The sequence below is a fragment of the Podarcis tiliguerta genome (genome assembly GCF_965153285.1).
Source record: "Podarcis tiliguerta genome assembly, chromosome: 2".
Classification (NCBI taxonomy): domain Eukaryota; kingdom Metazoa; phylum Chordata; class Lepidosauria; order Squamata; family Lacertidae; genus Podarcis; species Podarcis tiliguerta.
In genome coordinates this window covers 106684752-106706286 of record NC_139535.1, presented here as the reverse complement: position 1 = coordinate 106706286, position 21535 = coordinate 106684752, and the positions used below count along the sequence as shown (strand labels likewise).

At 42.4% G+C, this 21535-nt stretch overlaps 1 protein-coding gene and 1 long non-coding RNA gene across 2 annotated transcripts in view; one reads left to right on the top strand and one right to left on the bottom strand.

The window, feature by feature from the left end:
• The window catches only part of CERS5 (ceramide synthase 5), a 34609-nt gene extending 14242 nt beyond the window's left edge, over positions 1 to 20367 (bottom strand). The window contains exons 1-6 of the mRNA XM_083427818.1: positions 19934 to 20367; positions 7297 to 7402; positions 4027 to 4157; positions 2769 to 2826; positions 2385 to 2435; positions 194 to 286 (exon numbers count right to left, since the gene is read on the bottom strand). Of these exons, the coding sequence (XP_083283944.1) occupies positions 194 to 286; positions 2385 to 2435; positions 2769 to 2826; positions 4027 to 4157; positions 7297 to 7402; positions 19934 to 20136 (642 nt within the window). The 5' untranslated portion in view covers positions 20137 to 20367. The remainder of the gene's footprint in view (positions 1 to 193; positions 287 to 2384; positions 2436 to 2768; positions 2827 to 4026; positions 4158 to 7296; positions 7403 to 19933) is intronic.
• Positions 20368 to 20430: 63 nt separating this feature from the next.
• On the top strand, positions 20431 to 21007 carry LOC310671831. Its single transcript, XR_014508238.1, has 2 exons — positions 20431 to 20507; positions 20687 to 21007. It is a non-coding gene; the product is annotated as an uncharacterized lncRNA (long non-coding RNA).
• Positions 21008 to 21535: the final 528 nt, after the last annotated feature.

Genomic DNA, 21535 nt, shown 5'->3' with positions numbered 1-21535 from the left:
ATCATAATACATTCACACATGCACGTACTTCACTCATCACAGGTTTGCATTTGATGGAAGTCTTCTAATCAAAGTAGGTTTTATTATAAGATACAAATCAGTCATTTTATTACTTGGTACTGAATGATTCTTCCCCTCATTCAGAAAGGTTAATGGGATTGTTTAAGGCTCCTGGAAACAGCTAGTTAATTACCTTTCGCTTCACATCTATAAACTGTGAAAACATAAGAGACCAGTAGAAGGCCAGTTGCACCAAATAATAGTAGTAAAGGCTGGATGATAGGGGCTGAAAAACAGAAAGAAAGTCTTGTTTAGAAACGGCATGCAACATATGCATTAAGAGCTACTTAAAGCAGGAATGGTTAATCTGTGGCCATCCAAATGCTGTTGGATTCCAGTGCCCATCAGCTCCCAAGGGTCAGGGAAGATGGGAGCTGTAGTCCATCAACATCTGGAGGGCCACAGGTTCCCCACCCCGATTTAAATACATAAAACCACTGATAGGGAATTGAGTCCAGTCACAGAGCCAGATCCTGATGTCCCCCAACCCCAAGGATGTAATTGACTTATAGCTGGGACCACTCACCTATCACTCTCCTGATGTCCTCATGACCTCAGGTGAAGCATCCCTTTGCCTGTGCAATTTTATTTCAAAAAGTGCAAGCAAATGGAATGTTTCTCCGCAGGGCTTGTAAACCGACAGGCATGCGTTGCTTTGGCAAGGGATTGGGTGCTCAACCTTGACTGGAGGCTCCAAAGTGCAGCCCATCTTAGCAGGGTTTGCTATCACTGTCAATCGACTGATTGAAGCTGACAAGGCTTGCTTGCCAAAAAGCAATCGGGAGCACACTTTTCCGTTCTCTATTGCTCCTTTGTACCTGAATCTTTGCCTGTCCACAACTGGTGTGGGACAGGTAGGTGTAGTTTAGGAGAAACAACTTTGAGGGCAATTAGAGGTTCTCCACTGCTGACTTAAACAGGTAAGTGTTTATGTCCTTCCATCCTGTAAAATGATAACCTAAGTGTTCAATATTGTAATTACAAAGAAACCTATCCTCCCTTCTTTCGGTTCTTCCCACTTCCTCCCCCAGAGCTGCTATTATGCGTGGTTTTTTAAGTGCGATCTGATGGCAGATCTCCCAAAATCACACCCAACTACTGAACAGCTGTCATTTGCACTTAAGGATAATATTAGGGTAGCAGCAAAAACTCCCACACCACTTGAAACCTGGTGGCCTGACCACAGCAAAATGCCCCATGAGAAAAAGCAACACTTCCTTCTCCTGGTCATAGTTCTTAGCTTTCAGGGAAAGGGCAATATTTATGATGCCCCACTCCCAAAATCTCAATGAGGGGTGACAAGCTAAGGACTGGGGGAAGACAAGTAGATTGGTTGGAGAAAAGACTAGAACTGTCTATTCCCCAGGCTGCAAAACTTGACAGGCCTTTAGCTAACTATTAAAAAGTGCCTCTTCCATTTAGCAGGGGTCTACAAAGAAAAGGCCAAAGATTACTTGCCATGTGTGCTTTTGAAATACATGTTACTTAGATACGGCAATTTTAAAAGAGGAGGATCAGAGAAGAATTCAGCATTACCATCCAAGTATCATGTAAAAAAAAAACAACACTAGAGTGCAATCAGCCTGTACTGTTTGGAGCCTCAAACCCATAAAAAAGCATTTTTTTGATAGATCAGCAACAAGACAAAAACTTAGGTGAGTTCAGATGCAGAGAGTGTTTATTTAGTGACTGGATGGTTTTCAGCACACAGTTTTTCTCACTAGTTTTCAATCTGTCTACAAAATGACTGCAGGACTAAAAGAAGGTCTACCACACAGAGAACTGTCACTATAAATCTCTCCCTATTGCATCATTCCAGCTATTTTGTATTCCCTCATTCCTTACGTTTAGCACTAAAGCATCAAACACATTCTAAGTAAAGTATGCCCATTACCTCCTACACAGACCAGATTAAAAGGCAGACAGAAAGGCACGCTAGTGGAATGTGTAGCAAAGCATAATATGCCCATTTGCTCTAAGAAATATGTTTTACTTGACATATCTGCAAATTCACTTTGAAACACAACCAGGCATACGTACTGCAATCTGTCACCTTTGATTTACCAGCGCTCCAAGTTAAGCTCTAACATGTGAAAATATATTTGCAAGAACAGGATGCTTATTTTGACAGACACAGCTGTCCCACAGGTCACTTCCCTCAAAGGTAACAGATAAGCTGTATCAAATGAGGGAACTTTGTGTATATATCAGTACTTCCAGTGGCAAACTGGTTCAAGAGGAAAGTGATTAGTCAAAGACTGAACGACTTCAGGAAATGATACCTAACACTGTTACAAGCTTCTATTAGTAAAGACACCACATACCTGAAAAGGGTAGTTGTACCAGCATTGTCGAGTATCCCAAAACCAGGGTGACTAGATTAAAAAATAATAATGAATGAATGAAAGATACTAGAAAACAGTACAACTAGAACGTGTAGATACGGGATCCCTTATATTGAGGGGGAAATTGCTCAATACAAGTAACCATAGATTGTAAGACAGGGATCAACACCCTTTCCAAGAAACAACAAACAAAAGGCATCACAAATCAGGAACTGGTCTTTCTGGTTCCGGAGTCAAAAAGTGAAAGTTGCAGCATTCCTGAGATGAAGAGTGATATAAAGGCTACCTTTCCTGTTCTGCCAGGATAGAATCTTTTAATTTAATTCCACTAAATATATATTGATTATTATGCAACATACTCACCAACCAAAGAATTCTGAGTCCATACGTAAATATACAGATGTAAAATGTAAGCCTCCACCTAGAAGTGAAAAAGTAAGAATCAAATATATGGTACAAATATATTGATGTTGTAAAGCACCAACCAGGAAAAATCCAAAATTAACTCGAACATGTTTAGAGACTTAACATAATATAATTTAGATCTATAAAATATCCGTAGGAGACTTTGATATACACAACTATGCTAGCCCCACAATAAGAGGAAAAAGCATATGCAGGGACACTAAGGTTGTCTGGTAAAACCTCAAAATGTGAGTTCCTGAATGTATCTTGATCCCACAATAATTCTTCCAGGTTGGGCATTCACTTCAGACAACTGCAGACACTTCAGACAAACTTCTTTTGGAGGAGGAGATGCTGCAACAGGGACAGGATCGCATGAATCACAGCAACGCCCTACTCACAAGTAACATGGGAATGGGGCTTACGATTAAGCAGCTTCCAATTTAGAGTATAAACCAAAGACAGACAGATGTCAAATGAGACTCCCACTCACCTAAAGCAAATATCTTGGGGAAGAAGCCACTGAGGAAGAGAGGTAGAAGTCACAGAAGTAGCAGGCAGGAAGGCAAAGATGCTCAGATACTATAGTGATAGAGGTCATGCAGAAAAGGGTAAGAAAATAAATTTAAGTGGGAATGAAAAGAAATGAGAGCCCAGGAAAAATTCAAGTGCATGCAATGGAAAATAACTTCAAAGGATAAAATATAGCTTGCATAAAGATTAAAAATTATAGCTATCTGCTGTACAGTCCAAACTAAAGGTGAAAGAGCTATTTTACCACACTGATACACAAATAGTGGTGAAACACCCAAATGTATCTCATGGTACAAATAAAAAAAAAAAAGTGTTGTATCCAGCTAAATCATTGCACACATGGAAAGACTTCCACAAGTGCAAGTGAACTTCCCTTCTCTGTCCTTCCCCATGCATCCCCCAAATCTGCTCTGGGGATTCCCTCTAGCCCTCTAGAGCAGATTTGAGGGTGATACTGGAGGCACACAAGGGGAAGAAGGAGCAGTTGCAACTGAACTTGTAGTTGTCGTTCCATGCAACCATTTAGTTGGATATAACCTTAAAAGAATTTTCAGTAATGCCTATTGCTGAATGGCCATCTGTTTTACAAGAATGCCTTTCTTCAAAATTCCAGAGACCACAAGATGTCAACTTTAAAACAAAACAATTGGAGCTGTAAGAGGTGAACTACACACAAACCTACATGCTCTCACAGAATTTCACATGAGTGCTTGGTTTATCTTGGTTCCTTCGATGACGAAACCAGCGCTGGATTTTTCGGACATCCCAATCTAGTTGTTTTGACAAGCCGTCTAATCTTTTTGCATCTGGACACTAGAAGGTAATCAAACACATACTCCTTAGCTACCTTCCAAAACAGACTCTTCCCATTATCGCCCAATTATTCTTCGATCTGCTGCATATTGTTCAAAATTGTACCGACAACGTTTTGCTAGAAAAAGTAACACTGGTTAAATAATCAGTTCAAGAAACAAATTATTAGAAGAAATATACATAAAGATCCAATATGATAATATAAAATAAAAATGTGGATGCAAGATGCCATGAGCAACAAATTCCAAAGAAATAGCACATACCCAAACAAAACCAAAGTGTGTAAGCTTAATACACCAGTAGGGTATTACACTGCATTTTTACATTTTGGGTTATTCTACTGACTGCTTGCAGTACTTTCCTTATCTTTTTCAAAAAGATGACAATACTACCGGAGATTTCTTCCCTTCAGCCACACGCATCTGTGCAGAAAGTTCCTACTCATCACCTGGAATTCTGCCAGCAAAACAGGATTTGATGCCAGGCTAGTTTCACCAAAACTAGTTTTCCATTCAAGTGCTTTCAAAACCACACCTACATTTGCCTTAAATAATAATAATAATAATAATAATAATAATAATAATAATAATAATAATTTTTATTTATAACCCACCCTCCCCAGCCAAGGCAGCGAACAAGCAATAATAAAAACAAGTTGAATGAATACAACTTAAAAATAAGATTAAAATACAACATTAAAATATTGAAACATTAAAATATTAAAATGCAGCCTCATCACAGGAGGAGAAAGGAAAAAGGAAAAAGAAAGAGGGGGAGGGAATCAAATTGGCTCCAAGCCAAAGGCCAGGCGGAACAACTCTGTCTTACAGGCCCTGTGGAAAGAAATCAGATCCTGCAGGGCCCTGGTCTCATGAGGCAGAGCGTTCCACCAGGCCGGAGCCAGTGTTGAAAAGGCCCTGGCTCTGGTTGAAGCTAATCTAACTTCCTTAGGGCCCGGGACCACTAGGGTGTTGCTATTTATGGACCTTGAGGCTCTCCGTGGGGCATACTGGGAGAGGTGGTCTCGTAGGTACAAGGGTCCTAGGCCATGAAGGGCTTTAAAGGTCAAAACCAGCACCTTAAATCTGACCCTGTACTCTACCAGGAGCCAGTGCATCTGGAAAAGCACTGGGTGAATATGCTCCCATGGCAGAGACCCCGTGAGGAGCCTCGCTGCTGAATTCTGCACCCGCTGGAGTTTCTGGGACAGCTTCAAGGGCAGCCCCGCATAGAGCGAATTACAGTAGTCAAACCTGGAGGTGACCGTCGCATGGATCACTGTGGCCAGGTCGGGGCGGGAAAGGTAAGGGACCAACTGCTTGATGTAGCGAAGGTGGAAAAATGTCGCCTTGGCTGTTGCTGTAACCTGTGCCTCCATGGAAAGGGAGGCGTCAAGGATTACACCCAAACTCTTAACGGAAGGCAATGGCACTAATTGGGCCCCCACAAGAGAAGGGAGTTGGTCTCTCATCCCCATGCCATCCCGACCCAGCCATAGGACCTCTGTCTTCAAAGGATTTAGTTTCAATCGGCTCCCACGAAACCATCCAGCCACAGCTTCCAAGCATCTGGTCAGTGTGTCCGGGGCCGAGTCGGTGTGGCCATCCATCAGCAGACAGAGCTAACAAAAGTAGCCAAGGTGAACAGAGCACGACAGGGATATTCTTACAATAGAGTATTTGATATAAATTAAAAGCAGCAGTAGGGAGTTAAAAGCATTCAACAGAAATAAGAAGTCAGCCTCCAGGATCCATCCCGTGAAGAATAAAACAGAAATAAATCCATAGTTTCTTGGAAATATGCCTGTTTCAGCATAGGTAAGGTTTTGGGGGGGTGAATTATTGTCAAACCTTCATTCCTAGTTCTGCTAAAGGTTAGTCTTCTGTTAAATGCTGTTGCAAATACAGTAGTCCTTTTATCTAGGGGTATGCACCACCAGCACCTCCCCCCCGCATGTTAAAACTGAGACACTTTCTCTAACAACTTAATGGTGAGTATCAACATCCCTTTTTCTAAAAAGAAAACGAAAACACTGGTTGCATCCATTATAGTCTACACATCAATGTTCTGAGAAACCCAGACAGCAGGAAAATAACTCAACAGATTAGCCTAGTAGTAACAGTAAGAAAAGAAGTAATTTTCTTCAGAGAAAAACTGAGAACTATGGAGGAAATGACATGATCAGTTATCTTCAACAGTACCTTGCCTGGTTTCTGTTCAAACCTTATACAGAATTATAGTCTGAGTACTAGATGTACGCACTCAACACACACATTGGAAGTGGGGAGTAAACAACAACACATACAAAACAATGTAAAGAACACATGTAGCCAGATTTTCTGGTTATGTGTAGCTAGATCAGGGGTCAGCAAACTTTTTCAGCAGGGGGCTGGTCCACTGTCCCTCAGACCTTGTGGGGGGCCAGACTATATTTGGGTGGGGAATGAATGCATTCCTATGCCCCACAAATAACCCAGAGATGCATTTTAAATAAAAGCACACATTCTACTTATGTAAAAACATGCTGATGATCATCCGCAGGCCGGATTTAGAAGGCGATTGGGCCGGATCCAGCCTCCGGGCCTTAGTTTGCCTACCCATGAGCTAGATGTTCACTATAGTAGTGAAAAGTTTATTTTCCCTGGAAAACAACAGAACTGGAAAGAATGAGCTTTTTTTTTTATTTAATAAGATTTACAGTGGTGCCTCGCAAGACGGAAAACCCGCTAGACGAAAGGGTTTTCTGTTTTGGAGGTGCTTCGCAAAACGAATTTGCTATGGGCTTGCTTCGCAAGATGAAAATGTCTTGCGAGTTCCTGCGATTTTTTTTCGCTCCCCACCCCCTTTTTCTAAGGCACTAAGCTGCTAATAGCCTTTTAGCAGCTAATCCACTAATCCCTTAAGCCTTTAATAGCCGCTAATAGCCGCTAAACCGCTAATAGCGCTAATCCGCTAATGGGGTTGCTTCGCAAGACGAAAAAACCGCTAGACGAAGAGACTCGCGGAATGGATTCTTTTCGTCTTGCGAGGCACCACTGTATATCCCCCATGCCTCCAAGGAGCTTAAGGTGGTGTGTATGGTTCTTATAACCACTACTCATTCTATTGCATTCAAACAAAAATTTGAAGCATCACTCACCTTAGTGATAGATGTAAACACCTTTTCTAGAATTGCATTGGGTTGAGCTGTGCGAGGTTCACAGTTTTGAATGTTAAGAAGTGCAGCGCATGGTCTTGCAATAAATCTGGAGGGGAAATCCCAAAGATGTAACAAATGAACACAGAGAAAAATAACCCAGAATATGAAAATCCCAAATATACTGCGACTTCAGTCACATTTTTCTGCCCTGCATATGGTCATGCACACAAAAGACCACTCACCTAAAAGAATAATTCTATTTAAATTTCAGAGTGCAAGCTTGTTTTACTTCACACTTCTGCTTGATACGACAACAGAAAAAGGTTTCCTTAGCTTCCTCATGTATTTTCATGATATATATATAAAATAACTTGCCAGTTTAGCAAAATGATGAAAAGCAATGAGAGGATTTTAAAATTAATTATTAGACATTACCAGAAGGACCTGCAACAAAATGCTGCAGTTTGAATTCCTTGTGTTCTGTAACCGCCCCCCCTTTCAACCCAACTTCCAACAGTCAACGTCTTCTGAGCATCCCAAGTTCACACTGCCCTTCTTTTGTGCCCCCCACAGCCCCAACCCAAATACTGATTTTACTTCTGCAAACACAGGGGTTCACCTCTCTCTTGCTCATGAGTGTTTTTGTTTCAGCTACATAAGTGCAGGGACTCTTCCCTAAAGATCAGAAATAGAATATAAGATGACAAGTGATATGATGAATGTTTCTACAAAGTGTCACAAATTTAAGAACTACTCTGGCTGTCTTCCTCATTCATATAAACACTCTCTGAACACAATACGCAATCATATCCTGAGCATCTCAATATGCTCATTAAGATAGGTGAAGTTTTTAGAACACAAATTTCATGCCCACTCCTTCCCTTGAATTATACCTAATGTATGGGAGGGAAAAAGAAAACATTCTTTTGAAAAGAATTCTGCAGTCTAGTACTGTAGTGCAAGTACTCAAAGCACAGATCCACAGCGAGAGGTATAATAATAATAATAATAATAATAATAATAATAATAATAATTTGTTATTTGTACCCCGCCCATCTGGCTGGGTTTCCCCAGCCACTCTGGGCGGCTTCCATAGAAACCAAAAAAAGTACTGGAGCCCATTTCCAAAGAGATGTTTAAGAAAGGAACGTGAGGGCCATTTCAAACATTACATTTCTGGCAGATTAATCTGTGCTAGGGTGAGGGGTGGTACATCGATAACGGGTGTTTTAAGTTCCAGTTAAACAGATCAGAAACTGCTTTAGGGATCAGCTCAAACAAATCTGACACAAGTAAGAGGCAAATGCTTATTGATGTAAATGTTCCATGCTTCCCCGGACATACTTAAATGCACTTATCATGGGTACTGGCACATTTGTGTAGAACTAGCATGCCAGCATGTACCTATAGGTAGGTTGTGGAACTCCTCCCCACAGATGTGCATCTGGCAACTTCACTATACAGTTTTTGGCAGAGAGAGAGACAGAGAAACAGACAGAGAAAGAGCACTCTTTACCTTAGGCTTTAAAACCTGGTAAATATACTTTCAAGACCCACTCTATATTTCTGATTGTACATTTTTAATACTATACTGTCAAACCTCGGAAGTCGCATGTAATCTGTTCCAGAAGACAGTTCGACTTCCGAGGTGCGGCTTCTGATTGGTTCTTGCACTCATCGGAAGCCACGTCAGACGTTCGTCTTTCGCAGAATGTTTGAAAATCGGAGCATTTATGTCCAGGTTTTCAACATTCGGGAGCCGAAATGTTTGGCAATGGAGCAGTTCGAGAACCGAGGTTTGACTGTATTTAGCATTGTTGTAGCCCACTCTGGGACATTGTGGGTGAAGGGGAGATAATAAACTAAATTAGAAGACAAAACAGCAGCAGCTACACTGAAGATGCAGCTACATCATACACTTGGTTAATATATTTGAATGTGAAAGGCAGTGCATGAAGGTTTCCATGGCTTTTACTATAACTCATAGGAATATACAGGGATGCGGGTGGCGCTGTCGTCTAAACCACAGAGCCTAGGGCTTGCCAATCAGAAGGTCGGCGGTTCGAATCCCCGCGACGGGGTGAGCTCCTGTTGCTTGGTCCCTGCTCCTGCCAACCTAGAAGTTCGAAAGCACGTCAAAGTGCAAGTAGATACCGCTCCAGCGGAACGTAAACGGTGTTTCTGTGCGCTGCTCTGGTTCGCCAGAAGCGGTTTAGTCATGCTGGCCACATGACCCAGAAGCTGTATGCCAGCTCCCACAGCCAGTAAAGAGAGATGAGTGCCGCAACCCCAGAGCTGTCTGCGACTGGACCTGACAGTCAGGGGTCCCTTTACCTTTATAAGAACATACGAAGAGCCTGCTGGACCATGCCGGTGACCCATCTAGTCCTATTCAGAAAGCTACAAGCAAAACATGCGTACAACAGCACTCTCCTCTCCCCTCCTGTAGTTTCCAGCAAATGGTATTCAGAAGCATTACTGCCACCAATGGTGGAGGCAGAGCAGTCATCACATGTAGTAGTCTTTGATAGCTATCTCCATGAATTTGTCTAATTCTCTTTTCAAGTGAGTGTTCCGGTTTTCAAACAATTTTTGGAAGCTGAATGTCCGACACGGCTTCCGCAGCTTCTGATTGAGTGCAGAAAGCTCCTGCAGCCAATCGGAAGCCGTGCCTTGGCTTTTGAATGGTTCTGTGAGTCGAATGGACTATGCATTAAATTGACAAGCAAGGTACAACTGTACACCTGTTTTAGTCCTAAGTACAACTGGTTCTATAGTTCATCTCTATGTCACCAAGTTTATCAAGCAGCCCAAACCAATTACACATTACACTAGTTTGCCAAAATTAGACCATAATGTTCTACACAAAAACTAGAACATAGCCTACAGCATAAACAACAACACATTTCCTTTCTATAGGGCTGTATGTTTGCAGGCACCTCAATTCAAAAGTGCAGGATTCCTCTTTTTATAATGGGTAATGGAAATGGGCAACAGAAGAGGGTGAAGAAATTCATTTAAGAAGTGCACTGATCACCAAAGATTTCATAGCTGCCATTTAGCAAACTGATCCAAGTACAGCAGATGAATCTGCACTCATCAGTCTTTCCTAACAATGGAAGTCACCCAGCTGTGGGCATATTTTATTAGATGAAAAGTTTGTTAAACCCACATATCAATTACCTATTACATTTTCAGCAGTTACCAGCTCGATTTATATTACACCACGCCAGGCATAGTGCCTGTGTCTCCCAATTCAGTTACAGTATTTGTCTTACATCCAAATGTAATAAAAACAGCAAGATGATGATGTCAATTAAAAGACATACTCTGGTGTATCTCATTAAAGGCTCCCCACTCCACCTAATAAAAAAACAATGCAGTGTTTGCATATACAATCCTATCATTATACATATTAGCAACTGCAACTTGTACTGAGTTCTACTGTGCAATCTATCTCACTGAAACAAATCTCTAAATGATGCCATACACTTTCAGAAGTTTTATTGGGGTTTTTTAAAAAGAAGTTCATATAACTTGCTATAAAGCGTCAATGCGTAACACTTTTCTCTCTTGCAATGAATTAACCATCTGAAACTCACCTTTCAGAGGTACAGCCTTGCTAACCTGTTGCAACAAAATAACAAAGCAAGAAAAGAGTTGTGTGGCACTTATAGGAGACAAATGTATTTATTATGGGTATTTCATGAGCCCAGGTTGCTACCTGAAAAGTAACACTTCATGAATCTGATTAAGCGGATGCCAGTCCATGAAAGCTTAAGCCACCATAAACATGTAAGTCTTTAAGGTGCCACAAGGTTCCTTTATAGCAAGGTACAAAAATGTAAATTGATCAAACTTTTTGAACCGCTCAGTATCAACCCAGCCTCTCATTTAAGCACTAGCTTGGTAACCAGAAGTGACAAGGAACTACATGAAGGTGAATGCACTGAATTCCATGGAAGCAAACGAACAGGCTGACTGGAGCCAAGTGCTCAACTGCTCCTCTACTCCCAGCAAAGGAACTGCCAAAGGAGACAAGCCCTCTACCTCCATAGTCAGCTTAGAAATGCAGCAGTATGCTGCTACAAGGAGGGTACAACTCTCCATCCCACCTCTACCAACCCCCAGTAAGCTAGTACTGTATTTCTTTTTGCAGGCTAGTAACTTGCACAAGCTTATTCACAAGGCTGCACTTACGAAGACAGTTTGGAAAGTCAGTCAGTCAGTCAGATTTATTGCACATAGCCAAAGGCTGCCGCAATGTACACAGTTTGGAAAGTATAATGGATACTAACTGGTATGAAGTGTAATCTCATAAACTGGGTGAAAGCAAAGTACATCGCTTACCACTGTGTGCTTGGATCAAATTTAAGGCGCATTGGCGTATAAGCAGCTTTTATCAAGTAACTCCTGCTCCAGTATAATCATCTCCAAAGTTTAAGATCAGCCACGATGGCACTGGTCCATGCTTTCACTTGTGCAAGTCAAGATTGCAAAACATTTAATTGATTTAAGGGTTTTTTTAATTAGTATTACATAACTAAGGCTGTGTACCATGTTACAATTCAGTTTTAAAAGGAGGCCACTTGGGATTTCTACATATGTCATAGCAAAGGACAGCGATGAATACAGGTATTAACGACTTTCCTGGTTTAAACAACTATGCTTCCCTATATTCTGTTAGACCACTTCTCATCAGCTGCATCCAACATGGCCAGTGGTGAGGGATGATGGGCATTGTAGTCCAAGAGCAAGTGGAGGCCAGCAGGTTATCAGCCCCTGATATAAAGAGTTGTCTGTATCTTATACTTTCCACCACACAGACAGATTACCCATGTGGGTTAATTAATAAAAGACTTGGCTGGATGTCTAGATCTACAGCAAGGGGCTAAACACACTCTCCAGCAAGAGGCAGCCCCCAGCAGAGTATTAAAGTCACAGAATCATACTGCACAGTGAAGCTTTAGGAAAATGTAGACTGTTAGACCTTTTAAACACCCTGTTTAGTCCATTTACAATGCTTCCCCTCTACTCCTCTTGCAAAGAGCAGACCACACCATTAGTGAGTTTAAAAGCTCTACTTACAAGCTCCAAAAGTCACACTCAATGTGTTATTCTGTGCAGTAACAAGGCTATTACCTCATCGCTGTTATTAATTTTGAATATTAATAGATAAAAATCTTCCATGGGTTTAGTCTTGTGTAGAAATCTTCTGGGGTTTAACCTTCCATTTTCCAGTGTACCAAGTAACAGCTAAGTAGGTTCTGGCCAGCAACCCGAAAACTATTTCACAATTCATCTCTAGATACAAGAGATAAACATTTATGCCCTAAAGTACATTCCAAAAGTCAACCATAATCTAAAAAGACACCTGAGGATTATAAACATGCATTTTGTTTCTGAAACAAACATATACCGGTATTTTGTTTCTGAAATACAATTTGCTTTGTTTCCTTGGGTTCTGTTTCCTTATGCAACCTACAGCATCCTTCAATGAGACAAAAGCAAACACACCAATGTTTATGCACTTCAATGCACTCCAAGTTTTTCTTTAATCTACACTCTTTTGTTAAAATGCATCTTTTTGAAAAGTTCAGTGCACATAACATTGAACCATCTCAGTTCTATCTTCAAGTCTGGAGTAACCTAGAACTCATGGCTTCACTGATGTTCAGTCCCAGCTGTAATCTTCCTAAATTCCTGTCTACGTGCAGGTTTTTAACAATGCAAACTTAACTCCAACCAGCTTGGACTGTGTATTGACCATTGACAAGACACCTCTGCTGAGTTGAGGCTATGAGAAAATAGTACTATTTTAATACAAAAATAAAGCAGCCTCAGAAGAAAATTCAACAGATACCATATATGTTCTATTCATGTGTCCATCAGAAGTATCACTCTACATACAGTGGTACCTCCGGATACATACACTTCAGGTTACATACGCTTCAGGTTACAGACTCCGCTAACGCAGAAATATTACCTCAGGTCAAGAACTTTGCTTCAGGATGAGAACAGAAATCGTGCTCGGGGGCCACCAGGGAGCGCATTGGAAGATGGCCGACAATAACATCTCTCCGACCCACACGAGGTAATTAAGAGGCTGGTATGGGAAGTATGCAGCCTTCCCCCCCCCCCAGGGGATGGGGGGGACTGCCTTGCCAGTGGGGTCCATAATTCACCCCTGGATTCGAAAGAAGGGGGTGCGGACACTTGGCACAAGCCCTCGTTTGAAGTCGGCTCTTCTTGACGCTGTCTCCAATCAGCGCACTGGTTCGCTTTGGCTCGAAATATATAATTGGAAATACATAATTGGAAAGAAGCTAAAGCACATACATCAAGCGAAGATCAGGAGTTAAGACTGCTGATTAATGGATCTCTGTGAGCGGAGCGACGGGTGGGACAAATAAATCAAGTGATGAATCACCATTAAAAGACTGGTATGTTTGGAGCGAAACGGAAAGGGGATGGAGGAAAAAACTTTTCTTTCTTTTTACCTTATGTGATATTAATAACCCTCCACCCCAGAAAGAAGAATCGTTGCAATTTATTAATCACAAGCAAGAATTTAAGAACTGTGTGGAGTGAATTATTGATCAAAGAGAGGATTGGTAAACATCGGAGAACGAAGGAAAGTTTTATGACGCAGTTTCAAATGGTGTCTCGCCAAGACTGGCTTGCCTTAGAATGACAGGGGGAGGAGGACCAGGGCCATCGGAATGCGAATGATTTTCAGACTGTGATCTAGATCTGGCAGAGCCCTCTGAGATATGTTTGGCAAGCCTGGGGAAATTAACGGACAGACTGATGGAAAGTTCTTTATGGAGGTGTGGAAATGGCGTCTGTCCTTACGCGATATGATTTTTGGAAAGTGTAAAACCCACACAGAGGATGTTTGTTTTTAACCCGCTTGTGAAGATTATCAGAGATCGCAAAGAAAGGATTATATGATAACAACAACAAGATGAGGAAAGTAACAAAGAGACTATCTGGACAGAACTGGATAGAACTGTCTAATTAAAGCAGCAATATAAGTGATGTTTGGACCCCCTTTCGGAGCTTGAAGTATGGGTACCCCCAACAAAAATTTTAAAATCTGGCTGTATAATTTGGAAATAATGTGATTTGGAAATAATGTGATTTGATTGGCCTGTTAATAATTATATATATATATATATATATATATATATATATATATATAAAAGAGAACAGAAATTGTGCTCCGGCGGTGCGGCAGCAGCAGGCCCCATTAGCTAAAGTGGTGCTTCAGGTTAAGAACAGTTTCAGGTTAAGAACGGACCTCCGGAACGAATTAAGTACGTAACCAGAGGTACTACTGTATATATTAAAGGGCTCAAAAGGCATCAATTAATTTAGCTACACCACACTAAAGTCTGCATTTGAGGGAATAAAATTTGACTGAACTACACCAAAGCAGTACACATCTTCACAGGGTCTCATCGTCTCATCAAGTCTGCAAACACTGCAAGATAATAGCTGAGATGTGAAAAAAATATTTTTATTAATCTTGAACATTAAGAACATATGAAGAGTCTGTTGAATCAGGTCAATGGCCCATCTAAGTCCAGTCTCACAGTGGCCAACCAGATGCTTGTGGGAAACTCACAAGCAGTACAAGAGTTCTACTGAATTACTGGTACTTTTTAAATGCCCCAATTCCAAAAGTGGTTTCCTGAAAGTTACACAAGAAGAATGAGAAAACCTATTTGGATGCATACATTGTTGACCAAGTCAACTCACCCTATGACCTTATGCAACAGCCTCCCTGCCATAATTCAATCTACTTTTGAAACTCTCCTCCATTTAAATTTGCTTCCCACACAAAGGATGAAAGGAAGTCAAAGCCTCCCCACTGACATTGACATTGATCCAGTTCAATGTCTTACAGCAACAAGATGCTCCTGTGATGTTTATCAGTACCACTTAAGACAACTTGTTTTGGGACATCCAAATGTTCTATAGGGAAGGGCAGAAAATAAATCTAAAATCAGATACAATATATTCAGGCAACTCCTCATCTGTGTGTGAGCAGCACACACAGACAATTTTCAGCACCGCAAGGGGGTGGGGCAGGCTTAAGTGCATCCCACTGAGCCATATGGCACCTGGGTACACAACTCCCATGTAAATGGGGAGTTGCTTGGACCAGTCTTGTGTTATTTCACCACCTACATTAACAAGAAAGACAAGAAGGGAGAGCCACCGACACGGAATGCCTATATCTAGACTTCTTAATTAATGCTCATATATGTGATTGTAACCTCTATTTGCATTTTACATTTATTGCTGTTGAGTGACTGAGAATATGTAAAACGAAGAAAGGAATAAATATGACAGGATCTAAATATAAATATAAAAAGTAAACCCCTCCCCAGTTAGGCTTAGGGAGGGAAGCTTAGGGAAGGCAGTCTGTCAGGCCTATCACAGTTCCAAATGGCCTGACATGGACACATGAAAAATAACTACACTACCTGTAGTATTCCACAGCACTTATTAAATCCATTTGTGCATTTGAGGCCTTTCTGAAGGTTTCAGTAAAAAAATGAGGTGATCCTTTGTAGGTCAGAATACTAAGCCATTCTGCGAAAGCTAAAGCTGATCTCCTGTCATTCTCTCAGAGTTTCACTTATCTCAGAGTTTCACTGGCAAAACTGAGAGGAAACAGACGAACACATAGGAACAATAGACTGCACTCTCTCCTAGGGCCTAAAAAAGAGAGATATGCATATGATAAACCAGTGTGCTGCTATGATATGCCGAAAATGTGAATGCATTTCCTCTAAAGTGAGGCACCACAGACAGGAAGGGAAGAAAAAACAATGGTTTAAGAAATCTGTGGCTCAAATTGTGAGTCATCAGTCCCAGACTCCCAATGTTAAATTGAAGCACATAATTCATGGAGTGTTCATTCCAGGACATGAGAATAAGAAAACAGGCGTAGTGAAATTTTAATGGATAAATCAGAAAATTATGTATGAACATGGGAGGGGTCAAAAGGCTTCTACACAGAAAAAGGCTGTATTGTGTTGCCCAAATTTCACAAGCAAAATGCTCCATAAGGTTAGATGTTCTGCCTGTCAGGAGAGGGGAGAGGAGGGTAGGAAAAGAAAAGGAGTGCTTCGGGGTGGTTTGCAGGATGCTAAGCCCTCTTTATTCTCCCATCCTGCTCCCAACAGAGCACCTAACTACATCAGCCCTAAAGCTGGTATAGTTAATTTATTCTCATTGGCTGCAAAGAAAGAAAAAGGAGAACAAGGGACAATAAAAAACCCACTATCTTACCACCTGCCCTAGCTGCTGCAAGCCAGCCAGAGCTTTGGAAGTGACAGCAGCAGCCCCCACTGCAAGAACTGGACTAGTCCTTTCAAAAAGGGTTGTATGACCCAAACTGCTTTGTATGGCCAGCCGCAACATTCCTGAACAGTTTTTTTCCAATATTTTCAAAAAATGTTCCTGGTATTCCACTTTTCAATTTATCTTCTGTACATAGATTTGAAGTCTACTGAGATTTTGATTCTAGAGCCAAATTCATGAATACAGGTTTTTCTCTTGCTACAAAAATGATATTTTATAGGGAAATCAAACAAAAAACAAAGTCAAACGGGTACTGAGTTTAATGCATTTTTGAGTTTTAAGGTTTTTATAGCTTTAATAATTGTTTATGTATAAACTACCTGGAAGCAAAGATCAAAACTCAACAGGGACGTTGAGCTGTGAGCTACTTGGAACCAAGTGAAGATATCGTATATGGGCACCAGGATGATGACTGACATCTCCACTATCTGGCTGGCTGTCACACAGCAGCGGATTTTTTTGCTGCCATGCTGTGGTGTGAATCACCTGGCTTGTGCCACAGTGCTTCAGGAAAAGAAAGGAGTCTTTTGCTGCCGAGCCACTGACACACATAGTAGCACAGCAGCAGAAGACTCTCCCTGAAGTGCATGGTAAAATTTCATTTTGAAACTGGCATAGCTGAGACCTAACCCTAATGCTGAACTGAACATAAACATTTAGCGGTATTTCTTCTCTCATCCTGTTCAATACTAATTCATATATTAACTAAAACAATAACTGCCTCAGTTATTTTGAACTTATTCAGACACATATTATGCAGATTGATGTCATCAATTATTATGCTTGCAGAGTAAGTCCATTGGGAGTGAATGTAATAATGAATATTTAACCAAATAACTTTTTTTTAATTTTTAAAACATGGTGACAGATCCAAAGTACCATGCTTCTTCCTCCATGTCACTCTAACTGGTCCTAAAAGGATTCTCCCTGAACAGGATTTGTTGAAGCCTGACAACTTACAGCTGAAAGAGGAAATTGTAGAAGCCCACATAATTGCTTAGGTGCATGCCTGGGGATCCTTGGATCTTGGCCTTTTTTGAACATGTAACACCACATCCTGTAGAATTCTATCAGTTCTATTTTATCTGCACAATCCAAATGAATTTCAGGAACCAAAATGCTTTTTCTGTGCAGCCTAAGCAGGAGCAGTGAATAACATTATAGTAAAATGTTGTAGCTTGTCTTCGCTTACCCTACCAAACTGTGCTGCTCAGTTGTAAATCCTCTTACATTCTGTGTCACCATTAAGAAAAAACAGGTAGGAATGGGCCAATATATATGTGAACCGTCCCTGGATCAAGTGATTCTTCTTCTTTAAGGTCTCAAAGTTCATAACGTAGCTCAAGGTTGTCATCTGAACTTGCCAGATGTTTAACTGATAACCCATCACAGCCACTCCATAAAAAAGAAAACTTTAGAGCTGTCTTGCCCCAAAATGGCAACGAAGCATTCTATTTTGGCAACTAATGCTGCCTGGAGGTCATTTATGACAAAGGGCAGTTTGGAAATTTATTATAGGGGTGGTGAATAGATCACAATTGTCTTGTCTTCTTTATAACAGCCTCTGGTATGAAACACTTTTTGGGAAGATGCTTCTAGGGCACGCCCCAAAGTCACACTTTAAAAAAACAAAAAGCTGAGCCATATGGGAAAGTTAATCCTTATATTGGACCCACAAAGGGGAGGAGGGAAATTCAGGAGATTTTTTTGGAATTCTCTTTTTATGTTGATTGTTGGATAAGCGATTGTAAATTTCTAAAAACTAAATAAAATTATTAAAAATGTAAAGTTGATGCAATAATAGATCTTATTCTAATTGCCGCTGCTTATATATATATATATATATATATATACACACACACACACACACTCCTTTCTTGACAAAGTAATTATCATAAATAAGTAAAAATAAAAAGGTGCACCCCACCACCAAGACCATTCCATTGCAACTATCCAACCTCCCAAAATTTCAACACCTCTTGCAATGGTTTAACCCCGTGGGTCCCAACATGGGGCAAACGCCCCACAAGGGGGCCATTTGATTTTTAAGGGGGGCAATTCGAGAACAGTTAGACCAAGTCAATGACTTTTAAGGCTTCCTCCATGTGAACAGGAGTTCACTATTTGAACAATTAAGAATTATTATGTCGGTGGGAGGAGCATCAGAATTTTAGAGATGCTTAGGTGGGGCATGGCCAAAAACAGTTTGGGAACCACTGGCGTTTAACCCCTTTCCGTTTTAAACAGTACAAATTCTACAAGCACCTTCTATATATATATCAGGTATACTGGCCTCGGTCCAGTATACCTGAAGGAGCGTCTCCACCTCCATCGTTCTGCCCGGACAATGGGTTCCAGCTCCAAGGGCCTTCTGGCAGTTCCCACACTGCGAGAAGCCAAGTTACAGGGAACCAGGCAGAGGGCATTCTCGGTAGTGGCGCCCGCCCTGTGGAACGCCCTCCCACCAGTTGCCCAAAAGAAAAACAACTACCAAACTTTTAGAAGACATCTAAAGGCAGCCCTGTTTAGGGAAGCTTTTAATGTTTAATAGGCTATTGTATTTTAGTGTTTTGTTGGAAGCTGCCCAGAGTGGCTGGGGGAACCCAGCCAGATGGGCAGGGTATAAATTATTATTACTATTATTATTATTATTATTATTATTACTACAGTGGTACCTCGGGTTAAGTACTTAATTCGTTCCGGAGGTCCGTACTTAACCTGAAACTGTTCTTAACCTGAAGCACCACTTTAGCTAAGGGGGCCTCCTGTTGCCGCCATGCCACCGGAGCACGATTTCTGTTCTCATCCTGAAACAAAGTTTTTAACCTGAAGCACTATTTCTGCGTTAGCAGAGTCTGTAACCTGAAGCGTATGTAACCTGAGGTACCACTGTATTATTATATCTCCTGGAAATCATTTCTCCTGCGTATTCCCCATCTTTATAAAGAGTGCGGTCTGGCTACGGAGTTCCTCTGAAGGTTTTATTATGGTGAAATAAAACGGCGGCCCAACGTGGCGCGAGAAGGCGAGAGAAAACGGGTCTTCCCTCCTCTGACCCCCTCCCCAAACCCTCCTCGAGGCCGACTGAGGAAGCGGCAGCGAGGGCGACGCTACCTCTTCCCTCTCGGACCCACCCACCCATCCCATTCGCCTCGGCCCGTCAGGCAGGCGGGCGGAAGTGTCCGCCGCTTTCCCCCCGCCGGCTCCCTCCGTCCCCGCCACCCCGTTCCCCGCTTAGCCGCCGCCGCCGCTCTCCCACCTCTCGAAGAGCTGCCTCAGCGCGAAGAGGCCCAGCGCCCCGGGGAAAGCGGCCAAAACGTGGTGGGGGAGCGGGTACACCTCCCCGACGCCGGGCTCCTGGCGCTCCAGGTCGGCCCAGCTCACGTTGGCGGGGAACCAGAAGCGCTCGTTCCACAGACCGCTCCACAGCCACGCTGCCGCCGCCGTCGCCGCTGCCGCCATCTTCCCGCCGCCGCCGCCGCCCTCTCCCTCGCCGCCTGACCGGACTGACACTTCTTCCCCTCAGCAGCAGCCGCCAAGAAGAGAAGGGAGGGGGCGGTGCCGGCCGGAATCCCCGCCCATCTAGCGGGAAGGGAACGCCCGTCCGTCAAAAGCCGCGTCACGCCCTAACTTCGTCGCCGGAGGGAGCGTGAGGGAACGAGGCGCATGCGCTCTTCCGCAGGTTTCTCTCTCCCCCCCCCCTCCCCGCGCGCACTTTCTCTTTTCATTTCGTCTCCTCTATTAAGAAAGGGAAATGTTGCGGTGGCGCGCCCACGCGCGCCGAAAGGGGAAAGGAGATTTGCCCCAGGGGGTTTAGAAGAGAAATTCAACAGGTGCAGCAGCTGGCTGTTTAAAGCTGACTATTTAGCCCCCTCCCCCATTATTATTATTATTAATATTATTAATAATATATTATTATTAATAATAATAATTTCCCCTCAATTATGTGCTGGAGATGAGCACCAGGTTGCCGCAACTGAATTTATTTTGTTCCTTGTTTCCGTCTTACAAGAATATGCAGTACGGCTGACGAAGCCCGGTTTGGGCGAAACACGGTTATTATCCCGGAATCCTTGTCGTGCCATACCTTCAAGTTTTCCATCTGATCCGATATCTACATACAAGGAACGTTAGAATCCTCAAAGCAGCGATACGTGGAACATCATAAGATAAGCACACCATATAGTGGTTCTTATTGCCAATATGCCAATTTAGGAACCGAATGGACTTTTACCTCCTGACCGTCCATTGGACTTTAATTTCTCTTGATACGTTCCGTTTGCATGATGCGTTGGCCTATGGAATTACACTTTGTGAGATATTGTTTGTTGAATTGTGTTTGAAATGGAAGTTACATAGTTAAAAGCAGCCTGTTAAGTTGTGTGTGTTGTTACCAGGAATTCAACAGGTGCAGCAGCTGTCTATTTAAACCTGGCTATTGAGGCCCCCATTGGGACGCAGGTGGCGCTGTGGGTAAAACCTCAGCGCCTAGGACTTGCCGATCGCATGGTCGGCGGTTCGAATCCCCGTGGCGGGGTGCGCTCCTGTCATTCGGTCCCAGCGCCTGCCAACCTAGCAGTTCGAAAGCACCCCCGGGTGCAAGTAGATAAATAGGGACCGCTTACTAGCGGGAAGGTAAATGGCGTTCCGTGTGCTGTGCTGGCTCGCCAGATGCAGCTTGTCACGCTGGCCACGTGACCCGGAAGTGTCTGCGGACAGCGCTGGCTCCCGGCCTATAGAGTGAGATGAGCACACAACCCTAGAGTCTGGCAAGACTGGCCCGTACGGGCAGGGGTACCTTTACCTTTACCTATTGAGGCCCCTCCCCTTTTTATAAATAAAATAATAAAAATTCATTTTA